General features: G+C 42.7%; 1 protein-coding gene across 2 annotated transcripts in view; it reads left to right on the forward strand.

Moving 5' to 3' along the window:
- The window catches only part of adgrb2 (adhesion G protein-coupled receptor B2), a 470,244-nt gene that overhangs the window by 139,038 nt on the left and 311,203 nt on the right, over positions 1 to 20,003 (forward strand). For both annotated transcript variants that reach the window (XM_029732443.1, XM_029732444.1), the window contains exon 3: positions 15,686 to 16,568. In XM_029732443.1, coding sequence (XP_029588303.1) covers positions 15,701 to 16,568 — 868 coding nt within the window. In that variant the 5' untranslated portion in view covers positions 15,686 to 15,700. The remainder of the gene's footprint in view (positions 1 to 15,685; positions 16,569 to 20,003) is intronic.

Genomic DNA, 20,003 nt, shown 5'->3' on the forward strand with positions numbered 1-20,003 from the left:
GTATTAGACTAGGGTATAACATAGTAATACAGTATTAGACTAGGGTATAACATAGTGATACAGTAATAGACTAGGGTATAACATAGTGATACAGTAATAGACTAGGGTATAACATAGTGATACAGTAATAGACTAGGGTATAACATAGTGATACAGTATTAGACTAGGATATAACATAGTGATACAGTATTAGACTAGGGTATAACATAGTGATACAGTATTAGACTAGGGTATAACATAGTGATACAGTAATAGACTAGGGTATAACATAGTGATACAGTAATAGACTAGGATATAACATAGTAATACAGTAATAGACTAGGGTATAACATAGTGATACAGTAATAGACTAGGGTATAACATAGTGATACAGTATTAGACTAGGATATAACATAGTGATACAGTATTAGATTAGGGTATAACATAGTGATACAGTAATAGACTAGGGTATAACATAGTGATACAGTATTAGACTAGGATATAACATAGTGATACAGTATTAGATTAGGGTATAACATAGTGATACAGTATTAGACTAGGGTATAACATAGTGATACAGTAATAGACTAGGGTATAACATAGTAATACAGTATTAGACTAGGGTATTACATAGTAATACAGTAATAGACTAGGGTATAACATAGTGATACAGTATTTGACTAGGGTAATATATAGTGGTACATTATTAGACTAGGGTAATACATTTTGGTACAGTATTTGACTAGGGTTTAACATAGGGGTACAGTATTACACTAGGGTATTTTTTTTATCACTATGCTATTTCCTCCTTGTATACTAACTGTGTTCCAAATGCCCCATATTGCCAATGTAGTGCACTTATTTTGAACCAGAGACCATATGACTCTGGTCAAAAGTAGTGCACTGTAAAGGGATTACTGGAATAGGGTGGCATTTGGCACAAACACACTCTGCTACCTCAGCTGGCAGCTGGTGACATTTTAGCTGCTTGTCCCCATGACGATAAAGTTAGGTTGGTGTGGATGGAAATGGGGTAAGATAGAGGAGGGAGGAGGCTGGACGAGAGAGAGATGACAGGGGGTGACATTTTCATGCAGAATGTCTCTGTCACAATGCTTGGTTGATAATACTGCTGGTGAACATTATCATCCTCTTCCTCCTCTTTTCCCTCTCTCCCCTCTCTCCTCTCATTTCCTTTTTTTCTTATCCATTATTCCCAGTTTTAGATGACATCCCACTTCCTTCATGCACTCCTCTTCTCCCTTTCTGTCCATCTCCTCACTCCTCATTAACCTCCTCCCTTTCTCCTCTCATCTGACCTCTCCTCACTGCTAATCAAACTCCTCTCTCTCTCCTCTCACCTCTCCTCACTGCTAATCAAACTCCTCTCTCTCTCCTCTCATCTGACCTCTCCTCACTGCTAATCAACCTCCTCTCTCTCTCCTCTCATCTGACCTCTCCTTACTGCTAATCAAACTCCTCTCTCTCTCTCCTCTCTTCTGACCTCTCCTCACTGCTAATCAAACTCCTCTCTCTCTCTACTCTCATCTGACCTCTCCTCACTGCTAATCAAACTCCTCTCTCTCTCATCTGACCTCTCCTCACTGCTAATCAACCTCCTCTCTCTCTCCTCTCATCTGACCTCTCCTCACTGCTAATCAAACTCCTCTCATCTGACCTCTCCTCACTGCTAATCAAACTCCTCTCTCTCTCCTCTCATCTGACCTCTCCTCACTGCTAATCAACCTCCTCTCTCTCCTCTCATCTGACCTCTCCTCACTGCTAATCAACCTCCTCTCTCTTTCTCATCTGACCTCTCCTCACTGCTAATCAAACTCCTCTCTCTCTCCTCTCATCTGACCTCTCCTCACTGCTAATCAACCTCCTCTCTCTCTCCTCTCATCTGACCTCTCCTCACTGCTAATCAACCTCCTCTCTCTTTCTCATCTGACCTCTCCTCACTGCTAATCAAACTCCTCTCTCTCTCCTCTCATCTGACCTCTCCTCACTGCTAATCAAACTCCTCTCTCTCTCTCTCCTCTCATCTGACCTCTCCTCACTGCTAATCGAACTCCTCTCATCTGACCTCTCCTCACTGCTAATCAAACTTCTCTCTCTCCTCTCATCTGACCTCTCCTCACTGCTAATCAACCTCCTCTCTCTCTCCTCTCATCTGACCTCTCCTCACTGCTAATCAACCTCCTATCTCTTTCTCATCTGACCTCTCCTTACTGCTAATCAACCTTCTCTCGTTCTCTCTCCCCTCATCTTTCCTCTCAACCCAGTCTACGATGACATCCCTATTACTACATCCTACTCGCCCTCACTCTCTTTTTTTCTCCTCCTCTTCTGTTTTCCTCTCATCTCCTCTCATCTCATCTCTCTCCACTCCTCCCAGTTTGAGATGTGTCAGTGGGTCCTCATCCCGTTGTCACCCTGTGATCTCCTTCTATTAGATTCAGACATGTTTCAAACACACTGATACCCTCAGCCTCTTACAAGCCCTGCCTTTGTTCTCTATCTATCTATCTATCTATCTATCTATCTATCTATCTATCTATCTATCTATCTATCTATCTATCTATCTATTCTGTCTGTCTTCTGTCTGTCGTCTGTCTGTCTGTCTGTCTGTCTGTCTGTCTGTCTGTCTGTCTGTCTGTCTGTCTGTCTGTCTGTCTGTCTGTCTGTCTGTCTGTCTGTCTGTCTGTCTGTCTGTCTGTCTGTCTTCTGTCTGTCTGTCTGTCTGTCTGTCTGTCTGTCTGTCTGTCTGTCTGTCTGTCTGTCTGTCTGTCTGTCTGTCTGTCTGTCTGTCTGTCTGTCTGTCTGTCTGTCTGTCTGTCTGTCTGTGGTGAGGACAGTTTGTTACTGTATCGATGGAACACTCTACGTCTGTGTGTGTTTGTCAGTATGCGTGTGTGTGTGTCACTGTGTATCAGAGAAGACATCCCCGCTTTGTTTAATGTTCCTTGATGCCAGGCAGGTCGCTCAAGATTGACTTCGAAATCGAACGTCTGTCCATGTCCATAGGACGTCGGGTACTGGGCCGTACTCACAGAGGGTAGTGCATACGGCCCAGTACATCACTGGGGCCAAGTTCCCTGCCATCCAGGACCTCTATACCAAGAGGAGGTGTCAGAGGAAGGCTTAAAAATTGTCAAAGACTCCAGCCACCCTAGTCATAGACTGTTCTCTCTGCTACCGCACGGCAAGCGGTACCGGAGCGCCAAGTCTAGGTCCAAAAGGCTTCTTAACAGCTTTTACCCCCAAGCCATGAGACTCCTGAACAGCTAATCAAATGGCTACCCAGAATATTTGCATTGTTACCCCCCCCCATCTTTTACACTGCTGCTACTCTCTGTTTATTATCTATGCATAGTCACTTTAACTCTACCTACATCGACATATTACCTCAATTACCTTGACTAAACTGTGCCCCCGCGCAGTGACTCTGTACCGGTACCCGCTGTATGTAGACTCGCTACTGTTAATTTACTGCTGCTCTTTAATTGTTTGTTATTTTTATTTTTTCCTTATCTAATTTTTACCTAATGCTTATTTTTCTTTAAAAAATATGTAAGTAAGCATTTCACTGTAAGGTTTGTATTTGGCACCTGTGACAAATACAGTTGGATTTGAAATGCCTTCAAAACCGGCCACAATGGGCAACAATCAAGTAGGCTTGTTAGTTTTAGTTGCGCAATTTTACACTAACTATGATGTTTAGTACAGTATTTCTCAATTAAAAACATGTGCGACGTGTTGTCTAATGTAAATAAAGTCGGAGCTGCATGGCAGGTCTGTCTCACTGTCTATGATATTGGATCAGCCAGGTCACCCATGTTACAAGTCAGTACTCAACATTCATTCATGTCAGAGAACGTTGGGAGATGATGTGTAAACCGGAAACTAGGGGTTACAGTGAGTGCTGTTACCTTTATGTACCTTTACAAAAGTTACGAAAAATACTCTCCTTCATTTCCCTCACAGACGTAAAAGCATTGGATAGGAGTAGATGAATTGTCTACCAATACAGTTACACCAATCCACTGCTTTTAATATTTGAGGGGCTGTGAACGAGTGCACAGGTGAGAAGGAGTGCATGCACACACACAGTCTTCCCTTTTTCTAGTTAGTCATGAATTATCGTTTTTTATGAGGTAGATCAGCCTTAATATTGCAGATAGATTGTGGCTTCCATCAATGTAATTGTCTGCATCATTTCCAATCCCCCATAATGTTTTAGCAAATGTTTTAAATATATTTTCCTTTTTTATTTTCCCCTAATAATGATTGGATGTCACGTTCGTCATACAGAGTGGACCAAGGCGCAGCGTGAGTTGAGTTCCACATCTTTATTTAAAGTGAAACTTCCGAAAACCAATAAACAAACAACGAAACGTGAAAGCCGTGGTACTGAATGCACTCACACAAAACAATATCCCACAAAGCAGGTGGGAACAATGAACCACTTAAGTATGATCCCCAATTAGAGACTACAATAAACAGCTGCCTCTAATTGGGAACCACACTAATACACCAACATAGATAAACAAATACTAGAAAACCCCCCTAGTCACGCCTTGACATAAACCACCATAGAGAACCCCAAGGGCTCTCTATGGCCAGGGTGTGACATTGGACAACAACTCTTAGGCTTCTACTTCCAGCTTATACATACTAAACTCAGCAAAAAAAGCTTATATTTTCAGCAAACTTAACATGTGTAAATATTTTTATGAACATAACACGGTTCAACAACTGAGACATAAACTGAACAAGTTCCACAGACATATGCCTAACAGAAATTGAAAAATGTGTCGCTGAACAAAAGGGGGGGGGTCAAAATCAAAAGTAACAGTCAGTATCTGGTGTGGCCACCAACTGCATTAAGTACTGCAGTGCATCTCCTCCTCATGGACTGCACCAGATTTGCCAGTTCTTGCTGTGAGATGTTACTCCACTCTTCCACCAAGGCACCTGTAAGTTCCCTGACATTACTGGGGGGAATGGCCCTAGCCCTCACCCTCCGATCCAACAGGTCCCAGATGTGCTCGATGGGATTGAGATCCGGGCTCTTCGCTGGCCATTGAAGAACACTGACATTCCTGTCTTGCAGGAGGTCACCCACAGAACGAGCAGTATGGCTGGTGGCATTGTCATGCTGGAGGGTCATGTCAGGATGAGCCTGCAGGAAGGGTACCACATGAGAGAGGAGGATGTCTTCCCTGTAACACACAGCGTTGAGATTCCCTGCAATTTGAAAATGTCTTGAAGTGCAGTCACAAAAAACATTAAGCGCTATGATGAAACTGGCTCTCATGAGGGCCACCACAGGAATGGAAGACCCAGAGTTACCTCTGCTGCAGCCCAAATAAATGCGTCACATAGTTTAAGTAACAGACACATCTCAACATCAACTGTTCAAAGGAGACTGTATTAATCAGGCCTTAATGGTTGAATTGCTGCAAAGAAACCACTACTAAAGGACACCAATATTAAGAAGAGACTTGCTTGGGCCAAGAAATACGAGCAATGGACATTAGACCGTTGGAAATTTGTCCTTTGGTCTGGAGTCCAAATTGGAGATTTTTGGATCCAACCGCCATGTCTTTGTGAGACGCGGTGTGCGTGAACGGATGATCTCCGCATGTGTATTAACCACCGTGAAGAATGGAAGAGGAGGTGTGATGGTGTGGGGGTGCTTTACTGTTGACACCGTCTGTGATTTATTTAGAATTCAAGGCACAATTAACCAGCATGGCTACCACAGCGTTCTGCAGCGATATGCCATCCCATCTTATTTGGGCTTAGTGGGACTATCATTTGTTTTTCAACAGGACAATGACCCAACACACCTCCAGGCTGTGTAAGGGCTATTTTTCCAAGAAAGAGAGTGATGGAGTGCTGCATCAGATGACCTGGCCTCCACAATCCCCCAACCTCAACCAAATTGAGATGGTTTGGGATGAGTCCGACCGCAGAGTGAAAAGCAGCCAACAAGTGCTCAGCATATGTGGGAACTCATTCCAGGTGAAGCTGGTTCAGAGAATGCCAAGAGTGTACGAAGCTGTCATCAAGGCAAACGGTGGCTATTTGAAGAATCTCAAATATAAAATATATTTTGATTTGTTTAACCCTTTTTTGCTTACTACATGATTCCATATGTGTTATTTCATATTTTTGATGTCTTCACTAGTATTATACAGTGTAGGCAATAGTTAAAATAAAGAAAACCCTTGAATGAGTAGGTGTTCTTAAACTTTTGACCGGTAGTGTACATTTTTGGGACACAGTATATTTTACAATAGTTATCTTTTGTTTGTTTTTAGTTGCATCCTTCAGCTAGCCCCAACCCCTCCCATCTACTGTCGCAGTTTTGATTTCTAAATAGCAGTGGTTCTAGCTGTTTTATTTAGCTAGCCTCCTTGTTAGTTGTCATTACTTTGAGCGAAGCTGACAGTATGCTCTGAATGACCTGTAAGGAAGGATTATTTTACGAGTGTTCCCAACAATCGTCTGTCACCTCATCATGGATGGAGAGATGATAGAGGATCTTCAACGAGGAGCAAGCAAGGTATGTTAAGCTAGTTAGCTAGCTAGTTAAGTACACAATGCATTAGCTAGACTTTATAAACTCAGGCCTTCATTACCTGCATCTACTCTGTCTTTGTTCATGGTAGTCTATAGCCAGTGCTGTTGGAGTGACAGTACTATTGAAGACCAGTTTGAAGACAAGCTACTACAGCTTATTTTAGCCTAAATGTTTCACTGACTATTTCATCATCTGTGGTATTTTTCATCACTGTATCCCACAAAAAGTTAGCTAGCAAACAAGTTAATGTGAATTAATTAAGATAGACATGATATAAACACGGTGGTTTGAAGAGGAAGAGCGACCTTTTTGTTTGTGTGTGTGTGCGTGTGTGTGTGTGTTTAAAACATTTGGGTCTCCATGACAATTCACTTTCTTGTGGACCCAAATGAATAAGACTGTTAAAGCACTGAAACATGTTTTCTTCCCTCGGGGTAAGATAGTGAAGGGAATGGGCTTGCCCATGGATCTGTTGTCCAGCACTGGATCCAAGGTGGTCGTCACCATGAAGAACTCTGCTAAGGTAAGAACGATGACCTTGCCGTTTTTGTTTGTGTTTTAGAGTTCTCTTTGTGTTTGTTTGTCAGAGAGAGAGAGTCACATTCATTAATATTAATATGAATTAAATCCTTCTTGGCCATTTGCATCTGGGCCTTCAACAACACCAGGTCACAGTCAACAGATGACACTACCGAATCACTTTATTTGCTTTTGCACAATTGTACTGTACTATTTTACTGTCCTCTGATCAGTTACACAGTATGTTTATGTTGTGAGTATTTGTATTGTTTTTTACTATGCCTCTATGAAAAACTGATTTTATCTCATCTCTCAGTAGATGAGATTGTTCCTCCTGGCCATGGCGACGTCGGTAACTCGTTCCAGTACCCATTCCTGCAAGCTGAATATCAATTATGTATATGTGTTGTATTGTACATAGTCAAATCAAACAGATGTTTCTTTACTGTTTTTCTTTTTAAGGATTTGTTGTTGACTGTTCATAATCACAGTGAAATTTACATTACTTTGGCTTCAATTCAAATATATGTAAAGAGCCTTGCAAAAGGATTCATGCCTCTTGGATTTCTCCACGTTTTATTGTGTAACCAAGTGGGATTAAAATTGATTTAATTGTAATTTTTTGTCAACATATCTACACAAAATACTCTGTAATGTCAAAATTGAATACTTTTTTTTTTTAAAGAGTGATATAAATAAATAACTGAAATATAGTCCTTGCATAAGTATTCAGAGTCATGAGTCAATACATGTTAGAAACACCTTTGAGTTTTCTTGGGTAAATTGATAAGAGCTTTACACACCTGGATTGTGCAATATTAGCCCATTCTTTTCATAATTCTTCAAGCTCTGTCAAGATGTTGGGGATCATGGCTAGACAGCAATTTTCAAGTATTGCCATAGATTCTAAAGCAGATTTAATTCAAAACTGTAACTTGGCCACTCAGGAACTCCAGTGTAGATTTGTCTTATTATTATCTTAACGAAAGTTGAATTCCTCTCCCAGTGGCCCTGTATAGCAGACTGAAACAGGTCTTCCTCTAGGATTTTGCCTGTGCTTAGCTAGTTATTTTTTTACCCTGAAAAAACTCCCCAGTGTTTGCCGATGTCAAGCATACACCCATACTATGATGCAGTCACCACCATGCTTGAAAATAAGGAGGCAGTTGCTCAGTGATGTGTTGTGTTGGATTTGCCCCAAACATAAGGCTTTGTATTTTATCCAAAAAGGGTATTCCGTTGCCGTGTTTATTTTTGTTGTTGTATTACTTTAGTGTCTTGTTGCATACAAGATGCATGTTTTGGAATATTTGTATTCTTCTTTTCACTATGTAAATTAAGTCATTATTGTGGAGTCATTACAATGCCATTGAACTCTGTAACTGTTTTAAAAATCCCCAGTGACCTTATGGCAACATCCCTGAGCAGTTTCATTCCTGTCCTGCAGGATTTGTTATGTGTCTGGGTGGTTTAATATATAATCCCCGGCATAATTATTCACTTGACCATGCTTAAAGAGATATTCAATGTCTGATTTGATATTGTTACTCATCTACCAGTCACTGCCCTTCTTTATGAGGCTTTCAAAAAGCTCCCTGGTCGTTGTAGTTGAATGTGTGCTTGAAATTCAAGACTTGACTGAGGGACCTTACATTTGTTGTATGTATGGGGGACAGAGGAAGGGTTAGTCATTCAAAAATCATATCAACCCCTAATATTTCACACAGAGTCCTTGTAATTTCTAGGATTTGTTGAGGCAAATTTTCCTCTTGAACTAATTTAGACTTCCCTCAACAAAGAGGCTGAATACTTAATGTATGCAACGACTATATATCAAATTTGTATTCATCTTAAAGAAATGTTACAATTGTTCTTCAATTTGACATTACAGAGTAGATTTGTGTAGATTTGTTGACAAAACATAACAATGAAATCTGTTTTAATCCCACTTTGTAATACAATAAAATGTGAAGAAATTCAAGGGATATGAATACTTTTGCAAGGCACTGTATCTAGTATTGTACAATATAATAATTAGTTACAGTAATTATTATTTAATGTAAACCATACCAGCAGTTGCTGTTTTAAAATAATACAAATGTTTTCTCTTTTTTTACTTCAAGTCGACTGAAGTCAACTTTAAAAGCTCATAACTCGGGTTCTGATAATGATATTTCAGTGATTTAAAGATAACTGGATTTGGGATAGTTTGTTCGTTTCAAAAATCTAAAAGTCAAAATGTTACGATGTGAAGGGGTTTTCCTAGGCCGCCACACATATGAAAGCCCATGAGGTAAGCCTAAAAAAAAAAGAAGTTGCCATGGTTACTCCGCGCTGGTTGTAGCTGTGCATTTCAAAGCAAGAATTCCCTGCTAATAAGTGAAAGCAGCTGTGGGTTGTGTTTGTTTTGTCTCTTTCTGTCACTTTCTTTTTCCTTAGTCTCTGTTCTTACCTGTGTGATCTCCTGCTTAGAACATTTCTTCACTGAGGAAGAGGAAGAGAACGACAGAATGAGAGAGGGATCTGAGCTGTGGGTGGCTGATATTGACGGCTTTTGTATTCTAAATACTTTCGGGAAATGTCAATGCACATTGTTTCCGGCACTAGGGACGTGTTGTACAGTTCAGCCAAAGCAACAATCAGCTGGGGATATTTCACTTCAGTAACTTTGCCTTATACACTGCTCAAAAAAATAAAGGGAACACTTAAACAACACAATGTAACTCCAAGTCAGTCACACTTCTGTGAAATCAAACTGTCCACTTAGGAAGCAACACTGATTGACAATAAATTTCACATGCTGTTGTGCAAATGGAATAGACAACAGGTGTAAATTAATAAAGGAGTGGTTCAGCAGGTGGTGACCACAGACCACTTCTCAGTTCCTATGCTTCCTGGCTGATGTTTTGGTCACTTTTGAATGCTGGCGGTGCTTTCACTCTAGTGGTAGCATGAGACGGAGTCTACAACCCACACAAGTGGCTCAGGTAGTGCAGCTCATCCAGGATGGCACATCAATGTGAGCTGTGGCAAGAAGGTTTGCTGTGTCTGTCAGCGTAGTGTCCAGAGCATGGAGGCGCTACCAGGAGACAGGCCAGTACTTCAGGAGACGTGGAGGAGGCCGTAGGAGGGCAACACCCAGCAGCAGGACCGCTACCTCCTCCTTTGTGCAAGGAGGAGCAGGAGGAGCACTGCCAGAGCCCTGCAAAATGACCTCCAGCGGGCCACAAATGTGCATGTGTCTGCTCAAACGGTCAGAAACAGACTCCATGAGGGTGGTATGAGGGCCCGACATCCACAGGTGGGGGTTGTGCTTACAGCCCAACACCGTGCAGGATGTTTGGCATTTGCCAGAGAACACCAAGATTGGCAAATTCGCCACTGGCGCCCTGTGCTCTTCACAGATGAAAGCAGGTTCACACTGAGCACGTGACAGACGTGACAGAGTCTGGAGACGCCGTGGAGAATGTTCTGCTGCCTGCAACATCCTCCAGCAAGACCGGTTTGGTGGTGGGTCAGTCATGGTGTGGGGCGGCATTTCTTTGGGGGGCCGCACAGCCCTCCATGTGCTCGCCAGAGGTAGCCTGACTGCCATTAGGTACCGAGATGAGATCCTCAGACCCCTTGTGAGACCATATGCTGGTGCGGTTGGCCCTGGGTTCCTCCTAATGCAAGACAATGCTAGACCTCATGTGGCTGGAGTGTGTCAGCAGTTCCTGCAAAAGGAAGGCATTGATGCTATGGACTGGCCCGCCCGTTCCCCAGACCTGAATCCAATTGAGCACATCTGGGACATCATGTCTCGCTCCATCCACCAACGCCACGTTGCACCACAGACTGTCCAGCAGTTGGCGGATGCTTTAGTCCAGGTCTGGGAGGAGATCCCTCAGGAGACCATCTGCCACCTCATCAGGAGCAGGTGTTGTAGGGAGGTCATACATGCACGTGGAGGCCACACACACTACTGAGCCTCATTTTTACTTGTTTTAAGGACATTACATCAAAGTTGGATCAGCCTGTAGTGTGGTTTTCCACTTTAATGTTGAGTGTGACTCCAAATCCAGACATCCATGGGTTGATAAATTGGATTTCCATTGATTATTTTTGTGTGATTTTGTTGTCAGCACATTCAACTATGTAAAGAAAAAAGTATTTAATAAGATTATTTATTTCATTAAGATCTAGGATGTGTTGTTTAAGTGTTCCCTTTATTTTTTTGAGCAGTGTACATTATACAGCAGAAATATTGAAGGAACGTATGATTTTCTCTGTTGTCATACTATCTCTATGCTTTGTCCAGCTATCCCCCCTCTACCCCCTTTCTATCTTCCTTCTCCCCCCTTTACCCCCTCTACTTGAGTGGCGCAGCGTTCTAAGGCACTGCATCTCAGTGCAAGAGACCCATAGGGTGGCGTACAATTGGCCCAGCGTCGTCCGGGTTTGGCCGGGGTAGGCCGTCATTGTAAATAAGAATTTGTTATTGACTGACTTGCCTAATTAAATAAAGGTTAAATATATATATATTTTTTAAACTAATCCCCCTCTTTCCCCCTCTACCCCACTCTAAACCTCTTTAACCCCCTCTCCATCTATCTATTCATCTGATCTACAGTATTTCTCACCTCTCCTTTCCCCCTCCACTCCTTCCCCACCCCTGACCCTGTCCTCTCTCTTCATCTCTCCACCCCAACACTCTTCTCTCTCTCTCTCTCTCTCTTTCTCTCTCCCTCTCCAGTCCTAGCCCTCTCCCTGCCTACCTTCCATCTTTTTCCCCTCCCTCACTCTCTCCCTCTTTTCCTTTCATGTCTTTGTGAGACTCATTAGTGAAGACTAGCTGTACCCTCCTCACAGTCTCTCGTGGTCACAGTCCTTTGTGTGGAGACTCTTGACATAGTGCTCTAACCCTGGCCCTCAGCCTCTTACCATCAGCCCTTCAGTTTCTTAAAGTGGCCTTTAGCCTCTCAGCCTCTTATAGCAGCGCTTTCATCAGAGAATGAAGAGAAAAGCACACACACACACACACACACGGTCATGCACATATAATATGCACGTACACACACACACGACATTGCACAATATTTTTTTGATAAGGCAGAAAAGGGAAATATTTGACAAAAATGTTTTTCAACACCGCTCATTTATCTAGCTATCTCATTTTTGATTCACTGGGCTCTGTGTAATTGAATTCTCTGTAGTATTTGCATGGGGCAGCTTCCCATAACTGTCCTACACCCTGAAATAGATATGCCGTGGGTGTGCGTGTGTGTGTCTACGCTTGGCCAGTACTAGACCTATTGTTACCCAGAGTAAAGCAGTTCTCTGCCAGCTCTTAATGGAAAAGGCATCAGTGTATGAAGATAAGCAGCAGTCATGAAATGAACCCCTCTGTCTCTTTCTTTGTCTCTCTCTCTTTCTCTCTCTTTTCTCCTCTGTCTCACATTTCCCATTATATTTAATGAGTTGGTGCTCTGACACTTGGCAGTGATATCTGTCCTTGTCCCCTTCCAAAGGTGGTTACCCACAGTGGATCATAATGGACCATTTACACCTGGTTAGAAAGATCTGATCTCTTTTAGTGTGGCCACTATCCATTAATCCATGAGCAGGTTGTATTAGAACGATAACCTAAGTGTACAGTATGCATTACAATAACAACCTGTTTCTGTGTCCTTCTGTTCTCTCTCTCTCTCTCTCTCTCTCTCTCTCTCTCTCTCTCTCTCGCTCTCTCTCTCTCTCTCTCTCTCTCTCTCTCAATGTTATGAGTGGTGTGTATGTGTAGACTGTACTGTTAACCATCAGAGCTGAGTGTGATCATTAGAGCTATGATGATCATGAGCATGTAAAGCAACATAATGCATCTTTCAAAATGAGCTACTAACATACCGTAGCTTTGGTGACACCATTTGCTAATAAACAAAAACATTTGACTGCATGGACATTTTTTAAATTAAGCTTTTCCTCCCATCTGTGCCGTTCTGCTTGTAAAATGATGACCAACTGTATGTAAAAATGTTAAACTGCTATTGAGTAAAATATGCCTCATTAGTCATGTTGTCACAATACCAGAATTTTGACTTTGATTACGATACCAGGTTTAGTATTACGATATTCAATACCATCACGTTTATTCGATACCAAAATGATACCAAAACGATACCACAGCAAAAAAAGAAGGCATATTAGCCAAAGTCACAGAATGGCACTTGATCCAGACAGATAAACTCAGCTAATGCTCTGTTCAATCATTTGGCATCTTTAAGGTTCAATATTATTACATTTGAAATGTTTTATGTCAGAATCCTTCAGAGGCAGCCATGTATGCATTTATGAACCAATTATACAATCAATTTGACTTTGTTTTTACCAATCTAACTACAAACAAAATAATGGTAATCATTTATTTGAATGGTAAATCTCTATTGATAACTGGGTAAATCAAGATGTAGCCTAGGAATGTGTGCATGCATTGAGTTATTGAGCTTGTTTTGTATGATTTCATGGGGCTGTTTCCCTCCATTTTATTGTACTGATCAACAACATTTGCATTGATGTAGCTTATTTTATAAAAGTGTGCGCTGTCTCTTTAACCAGTAATGACTGTCATTCACAAGCCAGGAGTGGTGCAGCCTGTCAGAGTCCTCAATTTGCTGAGGCAATATAATCTTTGGCTGAGGGAGAGATGTGAGGGAGACCGATTAAGTGACTGGATAAAGTTTTTAGTGGCAATCAGGTTTTAAATCAGTATATTTTGCATTATGTTTAGCATAATATCACAAACAAACTACGAAGTTAGTGAGTTGATGTTAGTTTCAGCTGTAATCTATCAAGGAAAGTCTACGAAGCTGGAAGGTTCAGGTATCTTCATGTGTCATGGACATTATTTTGAGAATAGTAATGAACAGTTTCAACATTCTAAATGCCGTATCGCATTATTCAAGAGTGTTAAATTCTGTGCAGCATGACTGGGGAGTTAAAGATGATGCAGCCCAGACTCCCAGTGCAGGCTAAGTGGAGCAGGCAGGGTGCACTCCATGGGGGACATCAGCTGCGCTGATAGACAGGCTTGATCCGTGAGACACAAGTACCAAAAGTAAGCAAAAATCCAGAACCAAACCATTTTTCATGTTCTAGTATCAAAAAAGTACCAGTGTTTGGTTTACCGTGCAACACTAGTTGGGATACAGTCCCAAATGTTTGTGCATGTCAGCAGATATGTTTTCAAGATATTGGACTTTCAAGAAGCGAAGTGTCACCAGCCACATCATATTATTATTATTTTGAGTTCACGATTATTTCCCCTAATTGACTGTTACATGATTATATGATAATTCTGCCAGCCTACTGATCATACTCATATGGGGCAGCAGGTAGCCTAGTGGTTAGAGCATTGGGACAGTAACTGAAAGGTTGCTCGATCGAATCCACCAGCTGACAAGTTAAAAATCTGCCGTTCTGGCCTTGAACAAGGCAGTTAACCCACTGTTCCTAGGCCGTCATTGTAAATAAGAATTTGTTCTTAACGGACTTGCCTACTTAAATAAAGGTAAAAAAATATGAGTGGGTAGAAACAGTCAACATCAGAAGGCTTTACTCATAATGAGTTAAACTCACAGTTCCATCATGAGGGAGACAGACTGGTTTGGAGTGTGTGTGCATGTTATCATGAGGTTAATTGAGTTGAGCGTACACCAGTCGATAGAGCTCGCTCAGTGTTTCTGCCATTAAATCTTCATGTCCATGCTGAGGCATTTGAAAGCCTCTTAGAAGTGAACGTGAGGTAAAACTGAATAAAATATGAATGAACGATTGATTTTCTTTAGCTTTTTTGTGGCCCTTATTGGATCAATATTACTGTATGTATGTGTGTGTGAACATGTTTGTGTGCGTGTTTGTGTGTGTATGTGAGTGTAAGCATGTATGTGTAAAGATCAGGCTGGTGGCAGACCCTCACTGTGACGGCGGGGGTAATGGTTTGCCCCATCGCTTTAGGCAAGACACTCGGCAGGATGTGTGTTTGTGTCTGTCTGGAGGGGTGAGTCTGCCCCAGCAGGGCTGTGTGGAGTGGGGTACACTGTTCACGTCTCAACAGCCAAGTCATCAGCCCCTTTAATCCAGCCCGCCAGGGGAGAGGGTGAGTGAGTGTGTGTGTGTGTGTGTGTGTCAGAGCGACCTTCATGACGGAACCATAAACTTTGTTATTATTAGACTCTGAGGGGAGAGAGACTGTGAGGGAGAGAGAATGTGAGGGAGAGAAATGTGAGGGGAGAGAGACTGAGGGAGAAAGACTGTGAGGAGAGAATATGTGGGAGAGCGATTGTGAGGAGAGAATATGTGGGAGAGAGACTGTGAGGGAGAGAACATGTGAAGAGAGAGAATTGAGACTGATATTGGTATATCGCATTCTCATTCTGCCAGACATTGTTTTGGAATTGATTTCTGCTTTCTCAAAAGTACTGACTGTTCTCTCTTCCTTCTCCTCTCCCCATTTCTGCCTCTCTCCTTCCCACTCTCTACATCTCTCCCTCTGTTCTCTATATCTCTCTCACTCTCTCTCTACCTCTCTCCCTTCCTGCCTCCCTATCTCTTTTTCTGCAGGACGAATGACATAGGATGAACACTACTGGCGGGGTGTGTCTGTGTGTGCTGTCGTCCCTCCTCGGTGTGGCCTGGGCCGTGGCTGCTCTAGTTCCTCTAGCTCTAGCTCCTCTTTCTACCCTGGCCGCTGCCTATGGGGCTGTCAGTGGCGTCTCTCCCGGGGAGGCAGAGGGGGGCAGCCTCCCCTCCCAGTGCTCCAGCCTGGTAGCAGGGGTACTGTATGGATCTTTCTCTCTGAGAGAGCTGTTCCCGTCCCGGGTGCCGGGCTGTTCCTGGTCGTTGGAGAACCCCGATCCCACCAAGTATTCCCTCTATCTCCGATTCACCCGTCACCCCTCCATCTGTCAATCACACTCCCCCATGCTCCTCCCCCTCGACCATCATCTAGCCAATCAGAGCTGCCCGCTGGATCTACAGACATCAACTCAGGATGTGATAGACCTTTGCGGCAGCCAATTAGAATCGGAAGGACCTTATTCATTTTTGCAGTTCGACAAGAACTTTGTTGAGCTATGCCTGTCGAGACTACCGTCACCTGATGAACCGCCTGTAACCAAGGAAACGCTAGAACTCCGGCTGGTTGAGGTTTTGCTAATCAACAATGAGAACTCCAGCCAGTTTACCTGTGGAGTACTCTGCCGATGGTTTGAGGAGTGCCTGCGCAATGGTCGTCATGGAGACGGTGATACTGCTGACGGTGACGGTTGCAGAGTTACGCAGACGGGGTGTGTGTGTCCTAACAACAATGTGGTCGTGGCTCAGCCTGTACCTCTTCTCCCGTCAACACCCCATAACAACGGATCACTGTTACCTGAGGATTGCTGCGTCACAGAGCTGCACCATAACAATGCCATCGCCATAGCCCCCAGGGACGTCAGACAAGGTAAGGCGGTGCCTCTATTCACTTTGGTTTTGTTTACACACTGGCTGTCAGTCAAGCAGATTGCTGTTATTGGTTGTCTGGTCTAGTTAAAAGCTGTAAAAAAGTGCTAATGCATTTTTTATTTGACTTCAGAGTGATAGACAGGCTGTCATTTGAGCAAGATGCTCATATTGGGTTGTTGAGTCTAATGTTGTGTTTTTGTCTGCTATATTTCTTACAAAACATATTATAATATAATGAATATATCTTCAGAAGTAAATCTCCAGGGTTGAAGTTTGACTCCAAAGGGTCATGGACTTTTGAATTCTGCTTGATAAAGCTTGTATTTCTCTTATTGGCTTTCAAAAATGCCAAACATCAAAGAAGCCCTAACGTCACTTATAACAGACTTAAAATATGTATCAGAAGTTCATTCTTTTTTAGGTATATTTTAATACCTCCTCAGAGTGGTAGAGAGGTGAGGCTGCTGGTGAGGATGTGTACATTGACTCACCGATCAATCTGTGTGTGCACGAGCGTGTGTGCACGTTTCTTTGCTTGTTTATCCATATGTCTAATTGTTGACTAGCTTATCAGTTGTTGCTCTGTGTCTATGAGTTGTGCATCTGCTGTGTGGTCACTGTTGACCGTCTGCTGTGTGGTCACTGTTGATCATCTGCTCTGTGGTCACTGTTGACCGCCTGCTGTGTGGTCACTGTTGACCGTCTGCTGTGTGGTCACTGTTGACCGTCTGCTGTGTGGTCACTGTTGACCGTCTGCTGTGAGGTCACTGTTGACCGTCTGCTGTGTGGTCACTGTTGACCGTCTGCTGTGTGGTCACTGTTGACCGTCTGCTGTGTGGTCACTGTTGACCGTCTGCTGTGTGGTCACTGTTGACCGTCTGCTGTGTGGTCACTGTTGACCGTCTGCTGTGTGGTCACTGTTGACCGTCTGCTGTGTGGTCACTGTTGACCGTCTGCTGTGTGGTCACTGTTGATCGTCTGCTGTGTGGTCACTGTTGATCGTCTGCTGTGTGGTCACTGTTGATCGTCTGCTGTGTGGTCACTGTTGACCGTCTGCTGTGTGGTCACTGTTGATCGTCTGCTGTGTGGTCACTGTTGATCGTCTGCTGTGTGGTCACTGTTGACCGTCTGCTAACATGGATTTGGAGTATTAGGATGTTTTCACTGGAATAAACGACAAGAACGGGTTTACATCAACAGACAAACAAAGACTAATATACATACTTAGTGAAACAGTGCTGTGTTAGATAACATTTTAAACACAGTCACATACAACTTTTAATGCTCTGAAAAAACTGAACATCTGCCTACCTGGAGGTGATCCGTCACATATTACCATCTTGCCTGATGTCTTTATAGAGGCAGTTCTGTTTTCTGTACTGCTAGGCTGATTGTGGGCCAGCTTGACTGCTCTCTCCTAACGAGAATCCAATACTCTAATCAGATATTACAAATACTCCTGGTCATTGAACAGATGACCTGCCCTGCCTTCTCTGCCCTCGGCCACACACACGCACACACACACGCACACTCACACGCACACACACATACACACACATATACACGCACACACATACACACACACGCATACATAAACGCACACAGCTCTGCCCTAAGCCTCGGGGGGGATGTTACCTTGCTGATGGGAAGGTTATCAGGCAACACAGTGGATCAATGGGACAGATACAGTAGAGTTCATTATCTAATCAGAACACATAGAGAAAGAGAGAGGGGGGATAGGGGGAGAGAGAAATTGAGAGAAATTGCACACCCTAATTTACAAACAAAGTTTTCTCATGCCTTGACGAATTCAAAAAAGCTTTCAATTTGACATGAGGGCCTGTTATACAAATTGATGGAAAGTAGTGTTGGGGGACAAACATATGACATTATACAATTCATGTACACAAGTGTGTGGTTAAAATTGGTAAAAAACACACATTTCTTCACACAGGGTCGGGGGTGAGACAGGGATGCAGCTTCAGCCCCACCCTCTTCAACATATATATCAACGAATTGGCGGGGGCACTAGAACAGTCTGCAGCACCAGACCTCACCCTAGTAGAATCTGAAGTCAATTGTCTACTTTTTGCTGATGATCTGGTACTTCTGTCACCAACCAAGGAGGGCCTACAGCAACACCTAGAAATTCTACGCAGATTCTGCCAGACATGGGCCCTGACAGTGAATCTCAGTAAGACAAAAATAATGCTGTTCCATAAAAGGTCCATTTGCCAGGACCACGAATACAAATTCCATCTAGACAACGTTGCCCTACAGCACACAAAAAAAGATACATACCTCGGCCTAAACATCAGCGCCACAGGTAACTTTCACAAAGCTGTGAACGTCGGGAGAGACAATGCAAGAAGGGAACTCTATGCCATCGAAAGGAATATACATTTCGACATAGCAATTAGGATCTGGCTAAAAATACTTGAATCAGTTATAGAACCCATTGCTTTTAAAGGTCTGGTGTCCGCTTACCAACCAAGAATTCACAAAATGGGACAAACACCAAATTGAGACTCCTCCGTGTACAACGTTAAACACCAAATAATGCATGCAGAGCAGAATGATCAAAATCCAGAAAAGAGATGTAAAATTCTGCATCCACCTAAAAGGAAGCGATTCCCAAACCTTCCATAACAACTGGAGAAGAGTCCCCTAAGCAAGCTGGTCCTGGGGCTCTGTTCACAAACAGATACCACAGAGCCCCAGGAGAGCAACAGAATTAGACCCAACCAAATCATTAGAAAACGAAAGATAATTACACATTGGAAAGAATTTACAAAAAACAGATTAAACCAGAATGCTATTTGGGCCAAAACAGAGAGTACACAGTGGCAGAATACCTGACCGCTGTGACTGACCCAAAATTAAGGAAATCTTTAACTATGTATATACTCAGTGAGCCTTGCTATTGAGAAAGGCCGCCAAAGGCAGACCTGGCTCTCAAGAGAATACAGGCTATGTTCACACTGCCCACAAAATTAGGTGGAAACTGATCTGCACTTTCTAACCTCCTACCAAATGTATGACCATATTAGAGACACATATTTCCCTCAGATTACACAGATCCACAAATAATTTGAAAACAAATCAAATTTTGATAATCTCCCATATCTAGTGGGTGAAACACCATAGTGTGCCACCACAGCAGCAAGATTTGTGACCTGTTGCCACAAGAAAAGAGCAACCAGTGAAGAACAAACTACATTTTAAATACAACCCATATTTATTTGTATTTATTTACCCTTTTGTACATTCACTATTTGCACATCATTACAACACTGTATGTAAACATGATATGACATTTGAAATGTCTTTATTGTAATGTTTGCTGTTCATTTTTTATTGTTTATTTCACTTTAGTTTGTTTATCTATTTCACTTGCTTTGGCAATGTAAACATGTTTCCCATACCAATAAAG

This window comes from Salmo trutta, chromosome 34, assembly GCF_901001165.1.
Source record: "Salmo trutta chromosome 34, fSalTru1.1, whole genome shotgun sequence".
In the NCBI taxonomy this organism is placed as follows: Eukaryota; Metazoa; Chordata; class Actinopteri; order Salmoniformes; family Salmonidae; genus Salmo; species Salmo trutta.